General features: G+C 45.1%; 1 protein-coding gene across 4 annotated transcripts in view; it reads left to right on the top strand.

Moving 5' to 3' along the window:
- Positions 1-1,379: 1,379 nt before the first annotated feature.
- eea1 (early endosome antigen 1) overlaps positions 1,380-18,789 on the top strand; it is a 130,196-nt gene continuing 112,786 nt past the window's right edge. Inside the window, exons 1-3 of one of the 4 annotated variants that reach the window (XM_078553673.1) lie at positions 1,397-1,512; positions 7,456-7,542; positions 9,493-9,612. In XM_078553673.1, coding sequence (XP_078409799.1) covers positions 1,489-1,512; positions 7,456-7,542; positions 9,493-9,612 — 231 coding nt within the window. In that variant the 5' untranslated portion in view covers positions 1,397-1,488. Of the gene's footprint in view, positions 1,513-7,455; positions 7,543-9,492; positions 9,613-18,789 lie in introns of all 4 variants that reach the window. The other 3 variants (XM_078553674.1, XM_078553675.1, XM_078553672.1) reach the window with 3 other exon arrangements.

Raw genomic sequence — 18,789 nt, 5'->3', positions numbered from 1 at the left:
ATAAAGCTAGTCTCAGTAATGGTGACCATAAAAGCACCATCAATTGTCCTGAAAACCCGTTTGGTTCACTAATGCCCCCTTGGGGAAGGAATCTGTCATCCTTACCTGGCCAGACCTACCTGCAAGTCCAGACCCACAGCAACATGATTGACTCTTACCTGCTCTCTGAAATGACCTAGCAATAGGGGATTGCCAACTGTGATTAAACATATTCCCGGAAGTTCCATTACATGACTTGCCCCCACACTCTAGCCATTAGTCGGCCAACACGTCCATCCTTGTGACGCACTGTCTTCCTATGTCAATTTGAAAGCAAAAAGACTTATTACACAACTGGATGATGCTTGACCGTCAGCCAAACAGCCTTTTCTCCACATTTTCAGTATTTTTATATCTGGTAATGAGAAAAGCTCAAAGAAAATGACAAAAAAACTTATTTAATGTCCTGATGATTTTTCTCCAGGATTACACACAGCAGTGTCCTGGAGATTGATCTTCAATTCCTGGAGACTCCAGGGCATTCCTGGAGGGTTGACAACACTACCACTCAGTTCATGGGCAATTAGGGATGGGCAACAAATGCTGGCCTTGCCAGGGAAGGCCATGCCCATGAAAGAATAAAAAAAAGACAACAGTACAAAAATCACTAAGGACCAAAGCTAAAAAGAATTGAACACTAAGATAAAAGCAAAAAACTGCGGATGCTGGAAATCCAAAACAAAAACAAAAATACCTGGAAAAACTCAGCAGGTCTGGCAGCATCTGCGGAGAGGAGCACAGTTAACGTTTCGAGTCCGTATGGCTCTTCAACAGAACTTCAAAAGAAATGAACACTTGGCAATGCATGGACGCCCACATCTACAAGGTGCACTGCAGGAACTCACCAAGGTTCGTTCAACACACCCTCCAAACCCACGACCACCACCATCTAGAAGGACAAGGGCAGTAGACACATGGGAACACCACCGCCTGCAAGTTCCCCTCCAAGTCACTCACCATCCTGACTTGGAAATATATCACCGTTCCTTCACTGTCACTGGGTCAAAATCCTGGAGCTCCCTCCCTAACAGCACTGTGGGTGTACCCACACCCCATGGACTGCAGCTGTTCAAGAAGGCAGCTCACCCCCACCTTCTCAAGGGCAATTAGGGATGGGCAATAAATGCTGGCCTGGCCAGCGAAGCCCACATCCTGTGAATGAATAAAAAATCAAACCCATGAAAGAATAAAGGAAAAGAAAACAAAACTAAAATAATAAAAAGTGATGTTGTGTGATAGTGAGGAGCTGAGTTTTGATGTGAAGGAGTTAATGAGAATGTGGAGAAGCTGGGCTAGGGGCTGTCTCTCTCTCTCTCCCTGGCTCCTCCCTTCCCTTCCCTTCCCTTTCAGGCGGATCCAGTCAGACTCGGAGCCGGCCTCTTGCTGCTGCCAGGCGGTGGCTCACACCATCCTCAGGCCGGCCTCTCCCTCCCTCCTCCAGCCCCCGCCATGCTCAGGCGGATTTTACAGAGGGTGAGTGACCGGGGATGGGGCTGAAGGCGCTGCTTCCACCCCCCCCCCGGGCAGCAGGAGGCGGATTTGCTGCCGGCCCGGGGAGGGGAAGGGAAGGCGGCCTCTTCTGTGCTGGAGAGGCCGAGGCTTGAGTGAGGCCTGCGGAAGCCCAGAGTCCCCGCTCCCTCCCCCAGGACAGGCTGGACCCGAACCCCTGGCATTGGATGATGCGGGGTGGGGGGGGGGGTCCCCTGTCTGGTGGGCGGGGGTCCCCTGTCTGGTGGGCGGGGGTCCCCTGTCTGGTGGGCGGGGGGGGGGGGGGTCCCTGTCTGGTGGGCGGGGATCCCTGTCTGGTGGGCGGGGATGGGTCAATGTCTGGGGGGTGGGCCCGTGTCTTTGGGTGGGTGTGGGCTTGTGTCTGGGGGCAGTGGGCAGGGTGGTGGGTCTGTGTCTGGGCGGGTCCGTGTCTGAGGGGTGGTGGGCGGCGAGTCTGTCTAGGGGGTGGTGGGTGGGGGCGATGGGTCTTTAGGGGCAGTGGGCCTGTGTCGGTGGGGGGGGTTGGGGTTGAGGGGTAGGTGGGTGGGGGGCGGGGTGGTGGGCCTGGGCGGTGGGTCGGTGTATGGGGGGCAGTGGGTGGGGGCGGTGCGTCTGGGGTGCGGTGAACGGGGCGGTAGGTCTGTGTCTGGGGTGTTGTGGGTCTGTGCCTGGGGTGTGATGTGCGGGTACAGTTGTTCTGTGTCTTGGGGGGTGGGGTTTGTGGGCATGTGTGTGGGTGATGGGGGGAGGGATGAGGGTCTGGGTAATGAAGGGGAGTCTTGTGGGTCTGTGTCGGGTAATTCTAGCATAACCTGCTAGTACCTGAAATGATTGCTGGTTTTCTCCCCCTGCCCAGTTTCACTGTCTGTTGAAGTCGGTGGGTGGGTTTTGTAAATCTCTTACGAGTTAGGTTAAGCTACCCTCTGAGCCCTGGGATATTTCACAGATCTCCACACTTTAAGGGTTGTGCTGGGGATCCTTATAGTGTACTATGTTCTTTCTACTGTCAGTTTCCTACGTTTGACAGTTCTCTTGCTGTCTGGCATACAATGCAAGACAAATTACACAATAATGAGACAGTTTTGCTACAGGCAGCTTGACTATATTTTGGGAATTAAGACGTGTGTCCAGGAGTGTTAGAATTGGCAGAAGACGATGACGACGACAACTCTAAAAGAAGCTAGTTTGTTGCTGACGTCAATGCTGTATTATTGCTCCTGGTGCCAGTCTCTTCTCCATGTCACCGTTATTGTTCTCTTTTCAGATCACATAGAAACTTCTCAGAGTTTTTTTGTTATGTTATTTTTTTGTTGTTGTATTTACTTAAGAGACATGGCAATTCGTTAACAAACCAGTTTTCTGCTTTTTATTTTGTGTCGCATGTGACCATGTGGTATTTCCCTCGATTCTGAGTCAGGGTCATGGACTCAAGTTCCACTGCAGCAGCTTAGGTACAGAACCTCAGCTGGCAGTGCAATACTGATGGAGCGCTGTCCTGGTGGAGGGGTCACTCTCTGTATGCTGGCCTGGCAGAGGGGTCACTCTCTGGGTACGCTGTCCTGGCGGAGGGGTCACTCTTTGTATGCTGGCCTGGTGGAGGGTTCACTCTCTGGGTACGCTGGCTTGGCGGAGGGGTCACTCTCTGGATACGCTGGCCTGGTGGAGGGGCCACTCTCTGGGTACGCTGGCCTGGTGGAGGGGCCACTCTCTGGTTACGCTGGCCTGGCGGAGGGGTCACTCTCTGGGTACGCTGGCTTGGCGGAGGGGTCACTCTCTGGGTACGCTGGCCTGACGGAGGGGTCACTCTCTGGGAACTCGCTAAACCTCCTTCAACAGCACCTTCCAAACCCGCGACCTCCACCACCTAGAAGACACCACATAAATATAAGTTTATTCTTTGTGTTGCAATGGGCTGGTGTTCAAACGAGTCACTTCTGCTGCAATTGGGTTAGAATGACATGGGGTAGAAAGTGAGTGGGAAGCTTGACTGAGGGTTGAGAGGTGCGGTGAAGGTAGGATGTGAGAGATGCAACAGGAGAAGTTGCAAATCACAGGACAAATTCTTGCACTTTGTTACGTTATATTCATGAGACTAGATTTCACAAGTAGTTTAGTGAGGGTGCAGTTGAGGCACAGCAGTGATAACACCCTTGGACTGTGACATTTTTATCAACATGTTTTTGGTTCTGCATGCTGGTTTGCACAAATCCACTAAAACCCTTTGATGAGGGACCCCTCCTTTCTCTTCCCTGGGAGTCCGCTTCACTCGAGCCTGAGTTTGCTGCACTATGTGCAGTATAACTCCAGCCTGTCATTGCTGACGCACTCGATGGTTTGCTTCACACTGGTAGTCAGCACTGTGTCAGGAATGAGAAGTGTTTGATTTTGAGATTGTGGAGCTGGGCCCGTGGAAACCAACTAGTGCCCAGAATTGTTGTAATGTTGAATGGTCACTCGCACTATGTCTCCTGTGGCTAGCCAGTCAGTTTTCTCATTCCAATTCTGTGTGTGTGGCTGTTTAAATATTTCATAAACTGTTATTTGCAGAATATGATTAAAACGGGGCTTCACAGTGAGGGCATGTTACAGAAGTTGTCGATCTTGAAGGCAGAGTTTCTGTGGATCTGTGATGATGTGAGACCTGAGATTTTAAGCAGCAATTATGTGGATTAATTGAGGGGAGAACTGCCTCAATATTGCACTTTTCAATTGGGTTCACAGTCAGGTACAGGGCTATGTGGTGAATGTTGTTCTTTATCAACTGTTGGCAGTCCCATCAAATTTGCACCATGGAAACGGGCTACTCAGCCCAATGGGTCTATGCTACTATTTATGGCTCCACACAAGTGTCCTTCCACCTACTTCATGTACCCTATCAGCACATCTTTCTATTCCTTTCTTTCTCGTGTTTCTCTGGCTTCCCCTTAACTACATCTATGCTATTTGCTTCAACTACTCCGTGTGGTAGCAAGTTTCACGCTTTCACCATTCTCTGAGTAAATAAGTTTCTCTCAAATTCCCCATTGGATTTAATAGTGACTCTTTTATATTTATGACTGCTTGTTTTGGTCACCCCATAAATAGAAACATTGTCCATGTTGTTCCTATCAAACCTATTCATAATTTTAAAAACTTTTATTGAGTCATACTCTCAGCCTTCTCTTCGATAAAAGAGACCAAGCCTCTTCAGTCTATCCTGATAAGTATATCCTCTCAGATCTGACATCATCCCTGGAATGTTGTTTGCACCTTTCTGGTACCTCTTTGTTTGATTGGGAGAAGTGGAGGAATTTTTAAGTCAAGTTTTAGCACAGCTTAATTTAATTCCAGGCATGATGGTCTTCTCTTCTCTTCCCCCACCCTTCCCTTCCTGAAGCACCCACTCCTGTGTGGGTATGGTCCATCATGTTCGAAGCATCCACTTAAGCAACCATTCTTCACTATGGCTAAGCCTCATTATGCATTCTTGACTGAGCCCAGACATCCATTACCCTGTTAAAAGAGCTGTGTCCCAGGGAAAACATTGCTTGATTGACAGCTCTTGCTCTGTGATCTTTTCTGTTAATTGCACATGTTTATGTACATAAGTTAAAGAGTTGTCAAGTGCTTGCAGTTTCTGCTATTGATACTGTAAAGGATTTGGATGATTGACACTCTTGTAGGGCTGTAATAAAAACAACCATTTTAAGAAGGTAGAAAAAAAAATTTTTAAAGCTTTTTCACACATCCTTTTGTTACGATCATGCTCATTAGTTCTGTACCAAGTGTATAATAGGTGAATGGGCATGGAATTGCTGTAGCTTGGCATTGCAGATTTGAGGAGCCATGGCAGGTGGATGCAGGCATAGCTTGGCATGGAGGGTATGAAGGGCCATGGGTGGGGGGCTGGGTGGAGAGGCATTGCTTGGCATAGTGTGTTTGAGCTGGGGGTCATGAGGCAGCATGAGTTGGCATGGATGGGGTATGTGGGGTGTGTGTGGAGTGTTGGTGGGTGAGGGAATATGAGGGGTGAGGGCTAGAGGGCTGTTCTTTGTTTTGCTGTCATTATTTTAACTGGGACGAAGTCCCACAGCACCGAGATAGGCCTTTTAAACAACCCGCCTCAGCAACCAGCAGCCCCTGTGACTTCCTCTGACCCCTTTCCTATGATGGTTGGCTCGGCTGCTGTTAATGCCACACTCCCGCCATCCCGGAATGAAAATCCCGCATTTGCTGGCACTTTCTGCCACGGATTGTGGGCTGAGCCGGGAAATTTCTCAATTCCTGCCACCAGCCTCTAGGACGAAAATCCAGCCTTTCTCTTGCTGAGGACCAGCCTACCCTCTCAGATGGGTGGAAAAACCCCATGATAATACTTCAAAAAGAGGAGGGCGGTTCTCCCTGTTGTCCTGCCAGTAGTTATCCCTCAAGCAAATAGTGCAGTGGGATCTCTCACACCCTCGTGAGAGGATATAGCCAGTCCTTGGCTTAATGCTGTATCTGAAAGATGGCACCTCTGACAGTGCTGCACTCCCTTAGAACTACACTGAAGTGTCAGCCTGGATTATAAATGTTGGTGGGGAGTGTCATTTATAGTTCAAGTAAAACTAACTTGTTTATAATTGAAGTGAGTTGTAACTTTTCTAAACACGACTTTAAAACCTGACCGGTTTACATATTCCAACTGACTTATGCAGTATCTGTTGTGATGTTTGGAGTTCTGGTTGCAGAATGTTCACTTGTTAAAATTAACTGGGCGTTTCTTTAAAGAATTCAGTTAAATATTTCTTAACAGCCCTTAAACTTTAATCGTGAAGGAAGTGCCAATATTGTACTTCTAACAGAAACATTTTTATTTTTTGCATTTTGTTTTTTATTTTGGTGGGAAAATGACCAGGAAACATTTAGAAATTTAATCATTATGTTTAACCAATTCTTTCATTTATCTGATGCCTTCAGTGATCAAGTGTTCATTTAAGTGGAATTGATTAATATTTTACTTGCTGGTCAGTGCTAACTGTACAAAATGCTTGTTAAACTCAATGATTCCATTGCTCAAGAAGCAACAATACTGATCAAAATCTCTCTCCTAAAAGGAAGCATGGACTGCTGGTGAGGTGTGAGCCTCGGCTCAGTGGGTAACACTCTTGCCTCTTTAGCCAGCAGGTCCTGGGTTTATGTCCTACTTCAGGGATTTGAGCACAAGATCCAGGCTGATGCTCCAGTGCAGTGCTTAGAAGTGCTTTCTTTCAAATGAGACATTAAACTGAGGCCCCATCTTCCCTCTTGGATAGATGTGAGAGATCCCAGGAGCAGAGCAGTTCTCCCTGGTGTCCTGCCCAACTGAAAGGGATTATCTGGCCTTTATTCACGTTGCTGTTTATGGGGTCTCCTGCGCAAATTGGCTGCCAAGTTTCTTACACTTAAAAAGTACTTCAGTGACCCTAAAACACTTTGGGGTATTGGAGGTCATAAAGGCACTGTACAAATGGAGGTTTTTTTTGACAAATGAATTATCCATGAGCAATTGAGTTGTCGGACATTTTGGATTCCCACAGGAGGTGGTGGATAGAGTACTCTGCCCCACCATGGGGTGATTGGAGGTCTGCTTAGCTGTGAATGGTCTTTGGGTTGTAACTCTTTATGTTCCAAAACACTTAAACTAAATTAACCAATTCCGGGACAAGGCTTTGGATTGTAGTCATACTCGTGCAGTGAGCTGCCATGATTGACTGTTGGTGGAAGGTGAGGCACCACTCGCATCTCTGACTGTCCCCTTGGATCAGGAAGCCTGCAGCGGGGAGAACTTTTGGGAGTGGCGAGAGGGGTCGTTTTGGGCCTGCACAAACCTCTCCTGGGTTAGTCCAGTGTGAGTCACTTCCTGCGCTGGTGACGTTAGAGGATAACGCTCATTGACTCTGACCCAACAATGTTTTCCTTCTTTCATAGACGCCTCTCGGCTCTGCAGGTTCTGACCCGGACACCCCGGTAACAACAGCACCTGCTGTGGAAGTCAACGATGAAGGTGGTTCTGAGGTAAGTAACCGTGTTGCTATACATAGTAACTATACTATACATACACTTAAAATAAACTATACATACACTTCATTCTTCCAAAGTCAGCTGTCGAAGCATTTCTTCCCTTGCTGCAATAGACCTTCTGAAAGGGTTGAATTGAGGGCATCTGCACAGACCAGCCTTGTATGCTCTCAATTGCAGAAATGAGGGAGAATCTTAATTGAGGTGATCCAAAACGGTTAAAAGATTTTGCGGAGTAGATAGACTGAAACTATTTCCTCTGGGAGAGTCCAGAACAAGAGGGTATAATTTAAGATTACAGCGAAGCCATTTAGGAGTGATATTAGGAAGCACTTTCTATTTCATTTATTTATGGGATGTGAGTGTTGCTGGCAAGGCCAACAGATATTGTCCATCCCTAATTGACCATGAGAGGCTGGTGACCTAGGTTGTTGCCGGATGGTCCGACCAGTTTTATTCTTATTGATTTTTCTGTCGTGGGTTTGATCCAGTAGTTTCACACACAGGGTAGTGAAAATCTCGAATTCCTTTTCCCTCGAAAAGACTGGGATGCTGAGGATCTGCTGATAATTTCAAAACTGGGATTGATGGCTTCTTGTTTGACAGGGTTGTTTTAAGGTGGATAGATGGAGTTGATACAGGTCAGCCATAATCTCATTGAATGGTGGAACGGTCTCAAAGGGCTGTATAGCCTACCCCTGTTCCTTTGTTTCTTCAATCTAAGCATGAAGAAGGGTCGTTATTGTTGATTTATTAAAATTAGCACATTATATCATTTAAATCATTTTAGATACATTTCCTTTTGCTCTTGGAACCCGCCCTATGGCATTGACCAGTTCCCAGTTGAGAGTGAAGGTAGGCGGCAGGCTTACCAGGTCTGCTTGGGGAACAAGCACCAAGAGATGTACGAACAAAAGAAAACTGACACACTGGCACTCTGACGCAAAACCCGAAAATGCTAGAAATGCACCGTAGCTCAGTCTGCATCTGAGCAGGGATCAGGCATGTTAACACCTTGGGTGCGATGAACAAATATCAGAATAAAAAGGGAGAGAGTTGGGGAACAGGAATGATCCCAGTGGCATGGTTTGCAGTGTGTTTGAAAGAAACAAAGCATTAAAATGGTTAGATAGCTCAAGTCTTTATAGTAGGTGATACAAGGAATTCCGTACCAGGGAGAGAGACCAAGAAGAAATCGAAGCTGATGCAGTGAGGGATAAAACAGGGTTGGAACGGAAATGGACAAAAAGCAGGGTAGAATCTGAGCACCTGCAGGCAAGACCCTGGTGCAGACTCCTGCATGTTGAGACAGGTTCTAGTCCAGGTGTGTAAGAATTGACTGAGGTGGCTTGTCTCTATTTTACTTTCTCCCTTTAGGATGTGACTTACCCCTAAGAATGGCTTTGGTCAAGTTAAGGCTGTTAATCTATGTAGCAACAGGAGGAGGCTATTCAGCCCCTCAAGCCTCTTCCACCATTCAGTTAGATCATGGCTGATTTGTATTTTGTTTCCATTTACCCACTATTGCTCCGCATCCTTCAATACTGTTCCCAAAAAAAAGTCTATCAGACTTGGGACTTTCAGTTTTCAATCTCTCCACCATCCAGAGCACTTTGGGCGGAGAATTCTAGATTTCAGTTACGCTTTGTGAGTAAAAGTACTTCACGACCTCACTTCTGAATATCCTAACTCCTAACTCTAATGTTGTCATGCTAGCATGTGTTGCTCCTTCATTACACGACCCAAGGGGACAAAAATATTTACCTTTCAAGCTTTTTTTTTAAGCATGTCTTCAAAATTGAGTTTCATCTACTTATCTAGCGTGGTCAAACCTCTCTGTGTATTTTGTGTGTTTGGCCTTCAGAGCCATTGATGATGTTACAAGTTGCTGTGTTTGAACTTGCTTTTAATCACAACTATAATTCTGAAAGTTAACACTTTTTCCAGGGGTTCATCTGTCCAATCTGTATGCAATCGTTTCTAACACCAACTGAGCTGTTTGAGCATGACCGGAACGAGCACACTGTGGCAGACAGGAGCCAGCTAAATCCAGAAGCGGCCATTAGTGTGGGTTGCTTTTTTGTTGAATTCTCTCTGGGTGGGTGATGGTTGGTGAAATGGTGGTGGGTTTTCTTTCTGATGTGAAAGCCGTCCTGCTTTTTTTTTTGTTTTCCTGCAGTAGTGAGGAGCTGGCTTTTTTTCTGTCTGGTAGAGCACGCTTTATGCTAGCATGGTGATATATTGACTTTGACTACAATTGCAAAGTTTCCATCCTTCAGTAAGACGATTGGCTTAATATTTGGTGCAAATGAAGGCTGCTGGAATTCTTTATCCAAATAACGTGCCCCGCTGTGCAGTGTTTTTGTACCTCTTGATTTCAGCCAGGGGAGTGATGCTATATGCAAGCAGTAAGAATCAGTCCCTTTACTGTACTTTCCACTGTGCTACATAACAGAGAGATGAGGATACCTGTAGGCTTCAGGATGACATATGCAGAATGGTGAAATGAACAGAAGCGTGGCAGACGGAGTTTAACGTGGAGAAGTGTGAAGTGATTCACTTTGGGCAGACTTATCTGGACAGACAGTACATTATTAATAGCACGGTTTTGACAAATGTAATAAGCAGAGAGACCTTGGTGTCTATATATGCAAACCCTTAAAAAGGCAGGTCAAGATGATATGGTGATTAAAAAGCACATGGGCTACTTAGGTTTATGAACAGAGGAATAAAATATAAAAGCAAAGAGATCTTGCTAGAATTTTATTAATCACTAGTTAGGCCTCAGTTGAAGTATTGTGGACACTTCTGTGCCCCACACTTCAGGAAAGATGTAAAGGCTTTAGAAAAGATACAGAGGAGATTTATCAGAATATTACCAGGGATGTGGGATTTCAGTTATGAGGAGAGATTATAAAAGTTCGGACTGTTCTCCTCAGAACAGAAAATGTTAAGGGGAAACCTAATATAGGCTTTTTTAAGCTGTTGAGAGGTTTTGATAGTGTAGATTGAGTAAAACTATTCCCTTTGAGTGGGTTAATAAGCAGAGGTCAGAGATTGAAAATCGTTAGCTAAAGAGATAGATGGGAGATGAAGAGAAATATTTTCACTTAAGAATGTTGTTGGGAACTGAAAAGGCATGGAAGGCAGTTGGACAAGTCCATGCGGGTGAAGAATTTGAAGGGTTACAGGTTAAAAAAACAGATGTGGGACGAAACACAACTGCTTTTTCAAAGATCTAGCGTGGGTATGATGGGCCAAATGGCCTCCTTCTGTAAGCAAGTTTCTATAATTCCAGTGCCGAGCTGAGGATCAGTGGAAGGAGGGTTAGTCCGATCTAATTGACGTGTTTAAGATTGAAGGATATAATAGGATGGATCATGGAAATCTCGTTCCTCTGATGGGGGAGTCCAGAACAAGGGGACATAACCCTAACATTAGAGTTGAATAGTTTGGATTGAGTAGTAGATACAGTAGCATACTGGTAGTGATACTGGACTAGTAATCCAGAGACTGAGACTAATGTTTTGGAGATGAGAGTTCAAATCCCACCATAGTAACTGGGGAATTTAAATTCTGTTAATTAAATAAATATGGAATAAAAAGCTAGCCTGAGTAATGGTGACCATGAAATTACACCCATCTGATTCACCTGTGTCCTTTAGGGAAAGAATTCTGCCATCCTTACCTGGTCTGGCCTCTGTGTGACTCCGGACCCACAGCAATGTGTTTGATTCATAACTGCCCTCCCAAATGCCACTCACCACCTGCTCAGACAATTGGGGATGGGGAATAAATTCTGGCCTTGCCACTGATGCCCACGTCCTGTGAATGAATTTGAGAAAATTATCAAGAAACACACAAAGGGTCGTGGAAAAATGGAACCCCCCCCCCACACAATGGCAAGTGAGTCTAAACTGACATTGACAGATTTGTGTTAGGCAAGGGTAGCAAGTGCTAGTAGACAGAATAGCTATGGAGTGGACACATGGTCAGAAGCTGATCTCTGGGTTAAATATGATACTGAGGATACGAGTGGTCTGTTTGAGCTTCCTGCAGCTGCCAGAGATAGGAATGAAGCTGGTGGTTAGAGAGCAGAGTTTGTGACTGGGACCAAAGACACTCACTTCACTTTTTCTAATATTTAGTTGGAGGAGATTTCTGCTTGTCAGTACTGAATGACAGGCAAGCAATCTGACCAATCAGATTGAGAGAGATGGTGGTGAGGTAGAGCTGGGTGTCTTCAGTGTGCGTGTGAAAACTAAAGCTGTGCTTTTTGGTCATACCACTAAGGGACATCAGGTTTGAGAGAAATCGGAGGTTGTTAATGGTATCAGTGCAGGAGCAGGAAGAGAAGCCACTGCTGCAACTTGATAGATAAGGATTGAATCAGAGGGGAGCAGTCCCATTCAGTTGGACAGTGGTGCACAAGGATTAGAGGAGGATGGTGTGGTCAACCATGTCAAAGGCTGCAGACGGTTCGAGAAGGATGAGGAGGGATAGTTTACCTTTGTCACAGTCACATAGGATGCCATTTGTGACTCATTAAGGGCAGTTTTGGTAACATGTTAGGGGCGGAAATCTCATTTTGAGGGATTCAAACAGGGAATGTGGGTACAGATTATGGAGAACACATGTTTAAGGTCTTTGGAGAGGATAGGGATGTTGGAGACGGGGAATTAATTTACAAGGACAGAGGGGTTAAGAATGAGTGATTTGAGGAGAGGGGTGATGTTGGCAGATTTGAAGGAGGGGCAACAGTAACTAAGGAGAGAGAATGACTAGCAATGTCAGTTAATATGGGGGCCAGGAAAGGAAGTTGAATAATCAGCAGTTTGGTAGGAACATGGTCACTGTAGCAGGAGGTGGGTCTCATGGCCAAAACGAGCTCAAGCTAAGGTATGAGGGGGTGTAGGGGAGAAACTAGAGACAGATGCAAGTCGAGAACCTGGGCAGCTGGGAGGCTTCGGGGAAATTTGATGTGGTGGGAAGGGAGGGTAGCAGTAGAGGCAGCCGATCGAATGGCCTCCATCTTAGTGACAAATAATTCATTCCTCACATTTATTGTTGGAGTTGTAGGTGGGCAAGGCAGGGGAGCAGCTGGTGGCTGGGAATATGAATGAGGGAGTTCACACGGAGAAAGAGATTAAGAGATGATCAGAGGGCGGTGAGCTCGGAGGAAAAGAGCACAAGTTGAAATGCAGATTGAAATCCACGATGAAAAGTTGCTCAGTGCAAAGGCTGAGGGACAAAAGCAGGGAACATACCAGAGTCTTAGGACTGCAAGTGTTGAAGCTGCAGTTAAAACTGACTTTGTGTTACGATCCCAGCTGAGGTTATCCCTAGACAAGCCTGATCCTAGAGTGGAACCCAGCTTGATAGATCCTAACTTTTATTTGTTGTTTAGATACATGGAGAGTAGCTACTGAACAGAGGCACAAGAGTTAGGTGATGAATTTTTAACCAAAAAATGTATTTAACAAGAAAAAATGAACTATATTACAATACTCCTTCACCCACAACAATACATTTACAGATATTTACAGATTTGTAAGGATAACACAAGTTACAAAAGCTATCTTATACTCTAATGTCCACAGTAAGTACACAGTCTATGTAAACCTATGGTACCCTGTGGTCAGATACACCACACTCTGAAACCAAGTGACAGATGCCACCTCAAACAGATACTATGGATCTCTCCTCAACTCTCCACAGACGCCTGTAACACCATGAGCCAACCAGTCTCACTGAATTCCGTCCTTCACACAAGGATTTCCAATCCCTACTCTCCAAGACCTTACCTTGGAATCTTCTCCCAAACCGACTCTTTCTCTCACACACCTTCTGCAAGGGTTCACCTCCAGGGTTTCGAACTCTCCTCCTGATGTTCTTCCCTGGGTCACCACATGCACTCGAGCTGTCTTCCATGCACTGTCTCTCACCAACTCAGCCTTAACATTACACCATTGCTTCACATGCCCATAGCAAAGAATTACAGACTTTCTGTTGTCCCTTTGGGTCTTCTTGCCTCTTGCAAGCTGTTCTCGCTTTAAGTCTGTTTTCTTCAGCTTTTGTCTCTTTAAATTTGAGCATTGAGCCTTTCTCTCTGCTCTTACTCTTAACTTCAATTAACAGGACCTTTTCCCAGGTTCCTGTCCTTTGTTTGACTAGAAGGTCTGTTTGGACTTTCCCCTGTTCTACTCCCCTGGAATTTTGGGGTCTTCCTTTAGCTTGGCACTGGTTATCTGTCCCCTTTGCTTCAGTCTCTCCTGGCAGCTACTTTCAGAACCAACTGCACTCAAACAACTTTCAAAACAACTGCTGTTTCTCTTGTGTGTATGTGTCTGTGGGAGGGACCTGCCTCTCTGAGCCCCTGTTGCTAGGTAATAGTCTAATCCTCCTACCCCTGTATGTTTATTTTCTCTTTTAGTAAAACTCCTGATTAGAAATGCAAGCACCTTTCTAAAGTGAAACCAAAACTCCATTTGACCTTTCTTAACACACAGATACAGAAATGCAAATTAAACTTTAAAACTAAAGCTCATTCCTAACACCCACAAATACCAATATAACTTACTTATACCATCTCTACTTCCCAATACTTCGTGTGGCTGTGCGTGGGGGAAAATACTCTCCGATTTCAAGTGAACCAAGACCCACCATGACAGCCATTGAAACCCCGTCTGCTATCAGTATTGTATAAGCTATAAAGGCTATCTTCTGGTTGCCTCTCACTTTAACTGGGGAATTGGTGTGTTTGCCAATTTGTGGTATGTGATGCAAGCTCCATTTTACGGCCCTTTATTACTTCATCGGAAAACATTGTTCTTGTCAGCAGAGAAACTATGGCCATCTGTCTTAACAAAAGTGTATACCGATTTGAAATCTGAAAACGTTAACATTCTCTACCTGCAGCAATGGCTATTAGGGTTTATGTTCTTCCAAGCAATGGCAGGTTAGAGAGCTGGTCATCATATTTATTGTTAAGTATTTAGTCGAGGAATGGTTGAATGCAATTGAGACTTGTTGGAATTTATGTAATTCTCTATTTTCGTTATGCACCATTGCCTGTAGAGGCACAGAAAAGATTTGCAAAGGCAATACCAGAACTGAGTGGACACAACTATCAGGAAAAGCTGAATGGACTGGGGCTCTTTGCTCTGGAAAAGAGAAGGTCTAAAGAACTCTTTAAAATTATGAAGGTCTTCGATAGGGTAAACGTGGAGAGGGTATTTCCATTTTGTGGACAGCCTGAAATTAAGGGTTATCAATATAAGATAGTCAATAATAAACTGAATGTGGAATTCAGGAGAAATTCCTTTACCCAGAGAATGTGGAACTCCCTACTACAGGGGGTAGTTGAGGCAAATATCATAGATGCATTTAAGGGTAAGGCAGGCAAGCACTTGAGGGAGAAAGGAATAGGAAGTATCTGCTAATAGGATAAGGCGACGTAGGATGGAAGGAGACTCGTGTGGAGCATAAACATAGACCAGTTGGACCGAATGGCTTGTGTCTGTGCTGTAGAGTCTTATGCATTTGCTGGTTGTCCCTGGTTTAAAACGTGAATGTTGTTTCCATTAAGCAGGAGCTAAGTGTTTGACTCCATCTCTATTATTTTGTATGCAAACCTGTGCCTGATTTGCCAATGTGTTAGTAGGCTTTTGCAATGGGGTGCTCCACTTTGCAATAAATAAACCAGGGTCTCTTCTAGCCAGTAGATTAGTTTTGAAATTGCACGCTCTTGGGGTCACCCACATCCAAGAGCTGGATTATTTCCTCAACAACTTAAAACAACAGCATGGATTTTGCATGAGAGCATGTTAAATGGTAGCTGGAGTAGGCCATTTGGCTCCATGAGCCTGCTTCACCACTTAGAGTTCATGGCTGAACTTTGACCTCTGGTCTGCCTTCTTGCATGATCCCCATATCCTTTGATTCCCTTGGTATCCAGATCTTGAATATACTCAGCAGTGGAGCATCCACCACTCTCTGAAGTAGAGAATTCTGAAGATTCACAGTCCGTTGAGTGAAGAAGTTTCTCAGTCCGACATGGCCAACCCCTCATCTGGGCACCAATTTTCACCAAATATCAGCCATCTTTATATCTCTATCTTTTTGGCCTAGGTTATAGCAGTTTGTCCATCATGCCATTAGACCTTCCTTCCGATAACCTTTTGACTTTGATTTTCACAATCTTTTATGGAGCATAAACTGAAATAGATTTGCCCTCCTTCCGTTGCCTTTTTCATTTTTGAAGACTTTCAATGCATTTTGCGCCACTCCTGTGAGATTGTGACACACACAAGCACATTTTCTGACCATAAAAGATGCCTTGTTCTTCCCCTCCACCATAAGACCATAAGACATAGGAGCAGAAATTAGGCCATTCGGCCCATTGAGTCTGCTCTGCCATTCAATCATGGCTGATAAGTTTTTCAACCCCATTCTCCCACCTTCTCCCTGTAACCTTTGACCCCCTTACCAATCAAGAACCTATCTATCTCGGTCTTAAATACACTCATTGACCTGGCCTCCACAGCCTTCTGTGGCAATGAATTCCATAGATTCACCACTCTCTGGCTAAAGAATTTTCTCCTCATTTCTGTTCTAAAAGGTCTTCCCTTTACTCTGAGGCTGTGCCCTCGGGTCCTAGTCTCTCCTACTAATGGAAACACCTTCCCTACGTCCACTCTATCCAGGCCTTTCAGTATTCTGTAAGTTTCAATCAGATCCCCCCTCATCCTTCTAAACTCCATTGAGTATAGACCCAGAGTCCTCAAACGTTCCTCATATGTTAAGCCTTTCATTCCTGGGATCGTTCTTGTGAACCTCCTCTGGACCCTCTCCAAGGCCAGAACATCCTTCCTGAGATACGGGGCCCAAAATTGCTCACAATATTCTAAATGTGGTCTGACCAGAGCCTTATAAAGCCTCAGCAGCACATCCCTGCTTTTCTATTCTAGTCCTTTCGAAATAAATGCCAACATTGCATTTGCCTTCCTAACTACCGACTCAACCTGCAAGTTAACCTTAAGAGAATCCTAGACTAGGACTCCCAAGTCCCTTTGCACTCCAGATTTCTGAATTCTTTCCCCATTTAGAAAATAGTCTATTCCTCTATTCCTACCAAAGTGCATGACCTCACACTTCCCCACGTTGTATTCCATCTGCCACTTCTTTGCCCATTCTCCTAACCTGTCCAAATCCTTCTGCAGCCTCCCCGCCTCCTCAATACTACCTGTCCCTCCACCTATCTTTGTATCATCTGCAAACTTAACCAGGATGCCCTCAGTTCCTTCATCTAGATCATTAATGTATAAAGTGAAAAGTTGTGGTCCCAACATTGACCCCTGACTAGTCACCGGCCACCATCCTGAGAAGGACCCCCTTATCCCCACTCTCTGCCTCCTGCCAGACAGCCAATCTTCTATCCATGCTAGTACCTTGCCTCTAACACCATGGGCTCTTATCTTACTGAGCAGCCTCCGGTGCGGCACCTTGACAAAGGCCTTCTGGAAGTCCAAGTAGATAACATCCATTGGCTCTCCTTTGTCTAACCTACTCGTTAACTCCTTAAAGAATTCTAACAGATTTGTCAGGCATGACCTCCCCTTGATGAAACCATGCTGACTTTGCCCTATTTTACCACCACTTATTACTGCCTCTACTTCAATGAGCTGATAGTAAACAAGCTCTCTATTGTTGTCTGTTGAGTTGATGGGAGGAGGATGGGCAGTTTATGGAGCCAAAAACAAAAATACCTGGAAAAACTCAGCAGGTCTGACAACATCTGCGGAGAGGAATACAGTTGACTTTTCGAGTCCGTATGACTCTTCATCAGAACTTTTTGGAGTTTATGGATCCCTTGTTGGCACTGCCACACCTTGAATGTGCAACAGGGCAGTGCTGCTCTGTGTGACAGCCCTAGTTTCCTCTTTCTTCTTAGCATGTAATGGAATGCTAAATGATAGTGTTATCTCTGTCAATTGGAGATTAATGACCTGAATACACATTGTGTGTTGCTGGACCTCATTGGGGGCTGCAGAAATTTGAGTGACCTGAGAAGTAACAAGTGCCAGGAATCAATCAGACCCCCATGCCTAGTGAGCAGAGCAGTTTTAATAGAGCAGGAAAATGCCCAAGTCAGATTGAGAAGATTTCAGTACTTGACTGTGTTCCACAACTCTTGTGGTCAGTAAGGAAGATAACTCAATAATGTGCATTAACATCTCCAGAGATCAGTAGTTAAGTTTTTCGAAGCTGGTTCTGGAGTTTGAGTTACATTTATGACAGTCGGGTAGATATTTAGACTGCAGGTAATTTTGTTGTCCATTTGCAATTTTTTATGCCACTCTGCACGTTTTGCCAATTGTCAGCAATGAACTAGAAACAGCAATGTAGACAGTTACTAGGGAATGGGCCCAATTAACCTAAATAGGTCAGCCATATTCTGACATCTTAAAAGCCTTATGACAAGAGCACCCTTAATTTGTGGCTTCTCTGATTTTCTAGCTGGCTTTGCTTTTGCTGCCTATTGTGTTGAGTGAGGAGGAACAGGAAGTTAAAGCACGTCAGAGCAGGCATAGGAACAGGAGTTGGCCGTTCATCCCTTCAAGCCTGTTCTGCAAGTTCAGCAGGTCATATCAATTGGTTAGGCGGGTGTCAGACTAATTATTTTGAGCTGTGTAGAAGGGAGTTTAAGCTTACTGGGGAAGTTATGTAAAATACTGGACTTAAAGGTTTTCCTCAGTGATTCCAAATGTTGTATCTGTGGCCAGAAAACATGTGACACCCCGACCAACCTATCCTGTGTTTCAAGGCTGAATGAGGAGAATGTAAAAGGCAGACCTGTCCTTCTGCCTGTGTCAGGACTGTTCAGGAGCTTGGCCGATCCATTGTTTTAAGAGAGGGCTCTCCTTCCTCCATTATGGTTGGAGGCTGTAAGCACGGTCAAAAAATAGAGATTTGCAGGGATCACTGATTACACCTTGAGAGCATCAGTTCAGTGCGAAGAGTTTATCAGTAAGGCAAAGGTATTTATGAACTGTTGTGCATATGCAAGGTATTGGAAGACAAGTTAGAGCCCATTTCATAGATTGATGTAAGGCGAGGTCTGGAGTACAGTTTGCTCACCCGAGTGTAGAAAGAATTTGGATGCGTCAGATAAGTAGCAATTAAGTACTCTGTTTCATATCACTGAAATATTGTGCACAGGGGTCCCAGACAGACTCTCGTCCA

Source organism: Cetorhinus maximus, chromosome 12 (assembly GCF_964194155.1).
Source record: "Cetorhinus maximus chromosome 12, sCetMax3.hap1.1, whole genome shotgun sequence".
In the NCBI taxonomy this organism is placed as follows: domain Eukaryota; kingdom Metazoa; phylum Chordata; class Chondrichthyes; order Lamniformes; family Cetorhinidae; genus Cetorhinus; species Cetorhinus maximus.
The sequence above is the reverse complement of the archived record's forward strand: the minus strand, read 5'-3'. Positions and strand labels throughout refer to the sequence as shown.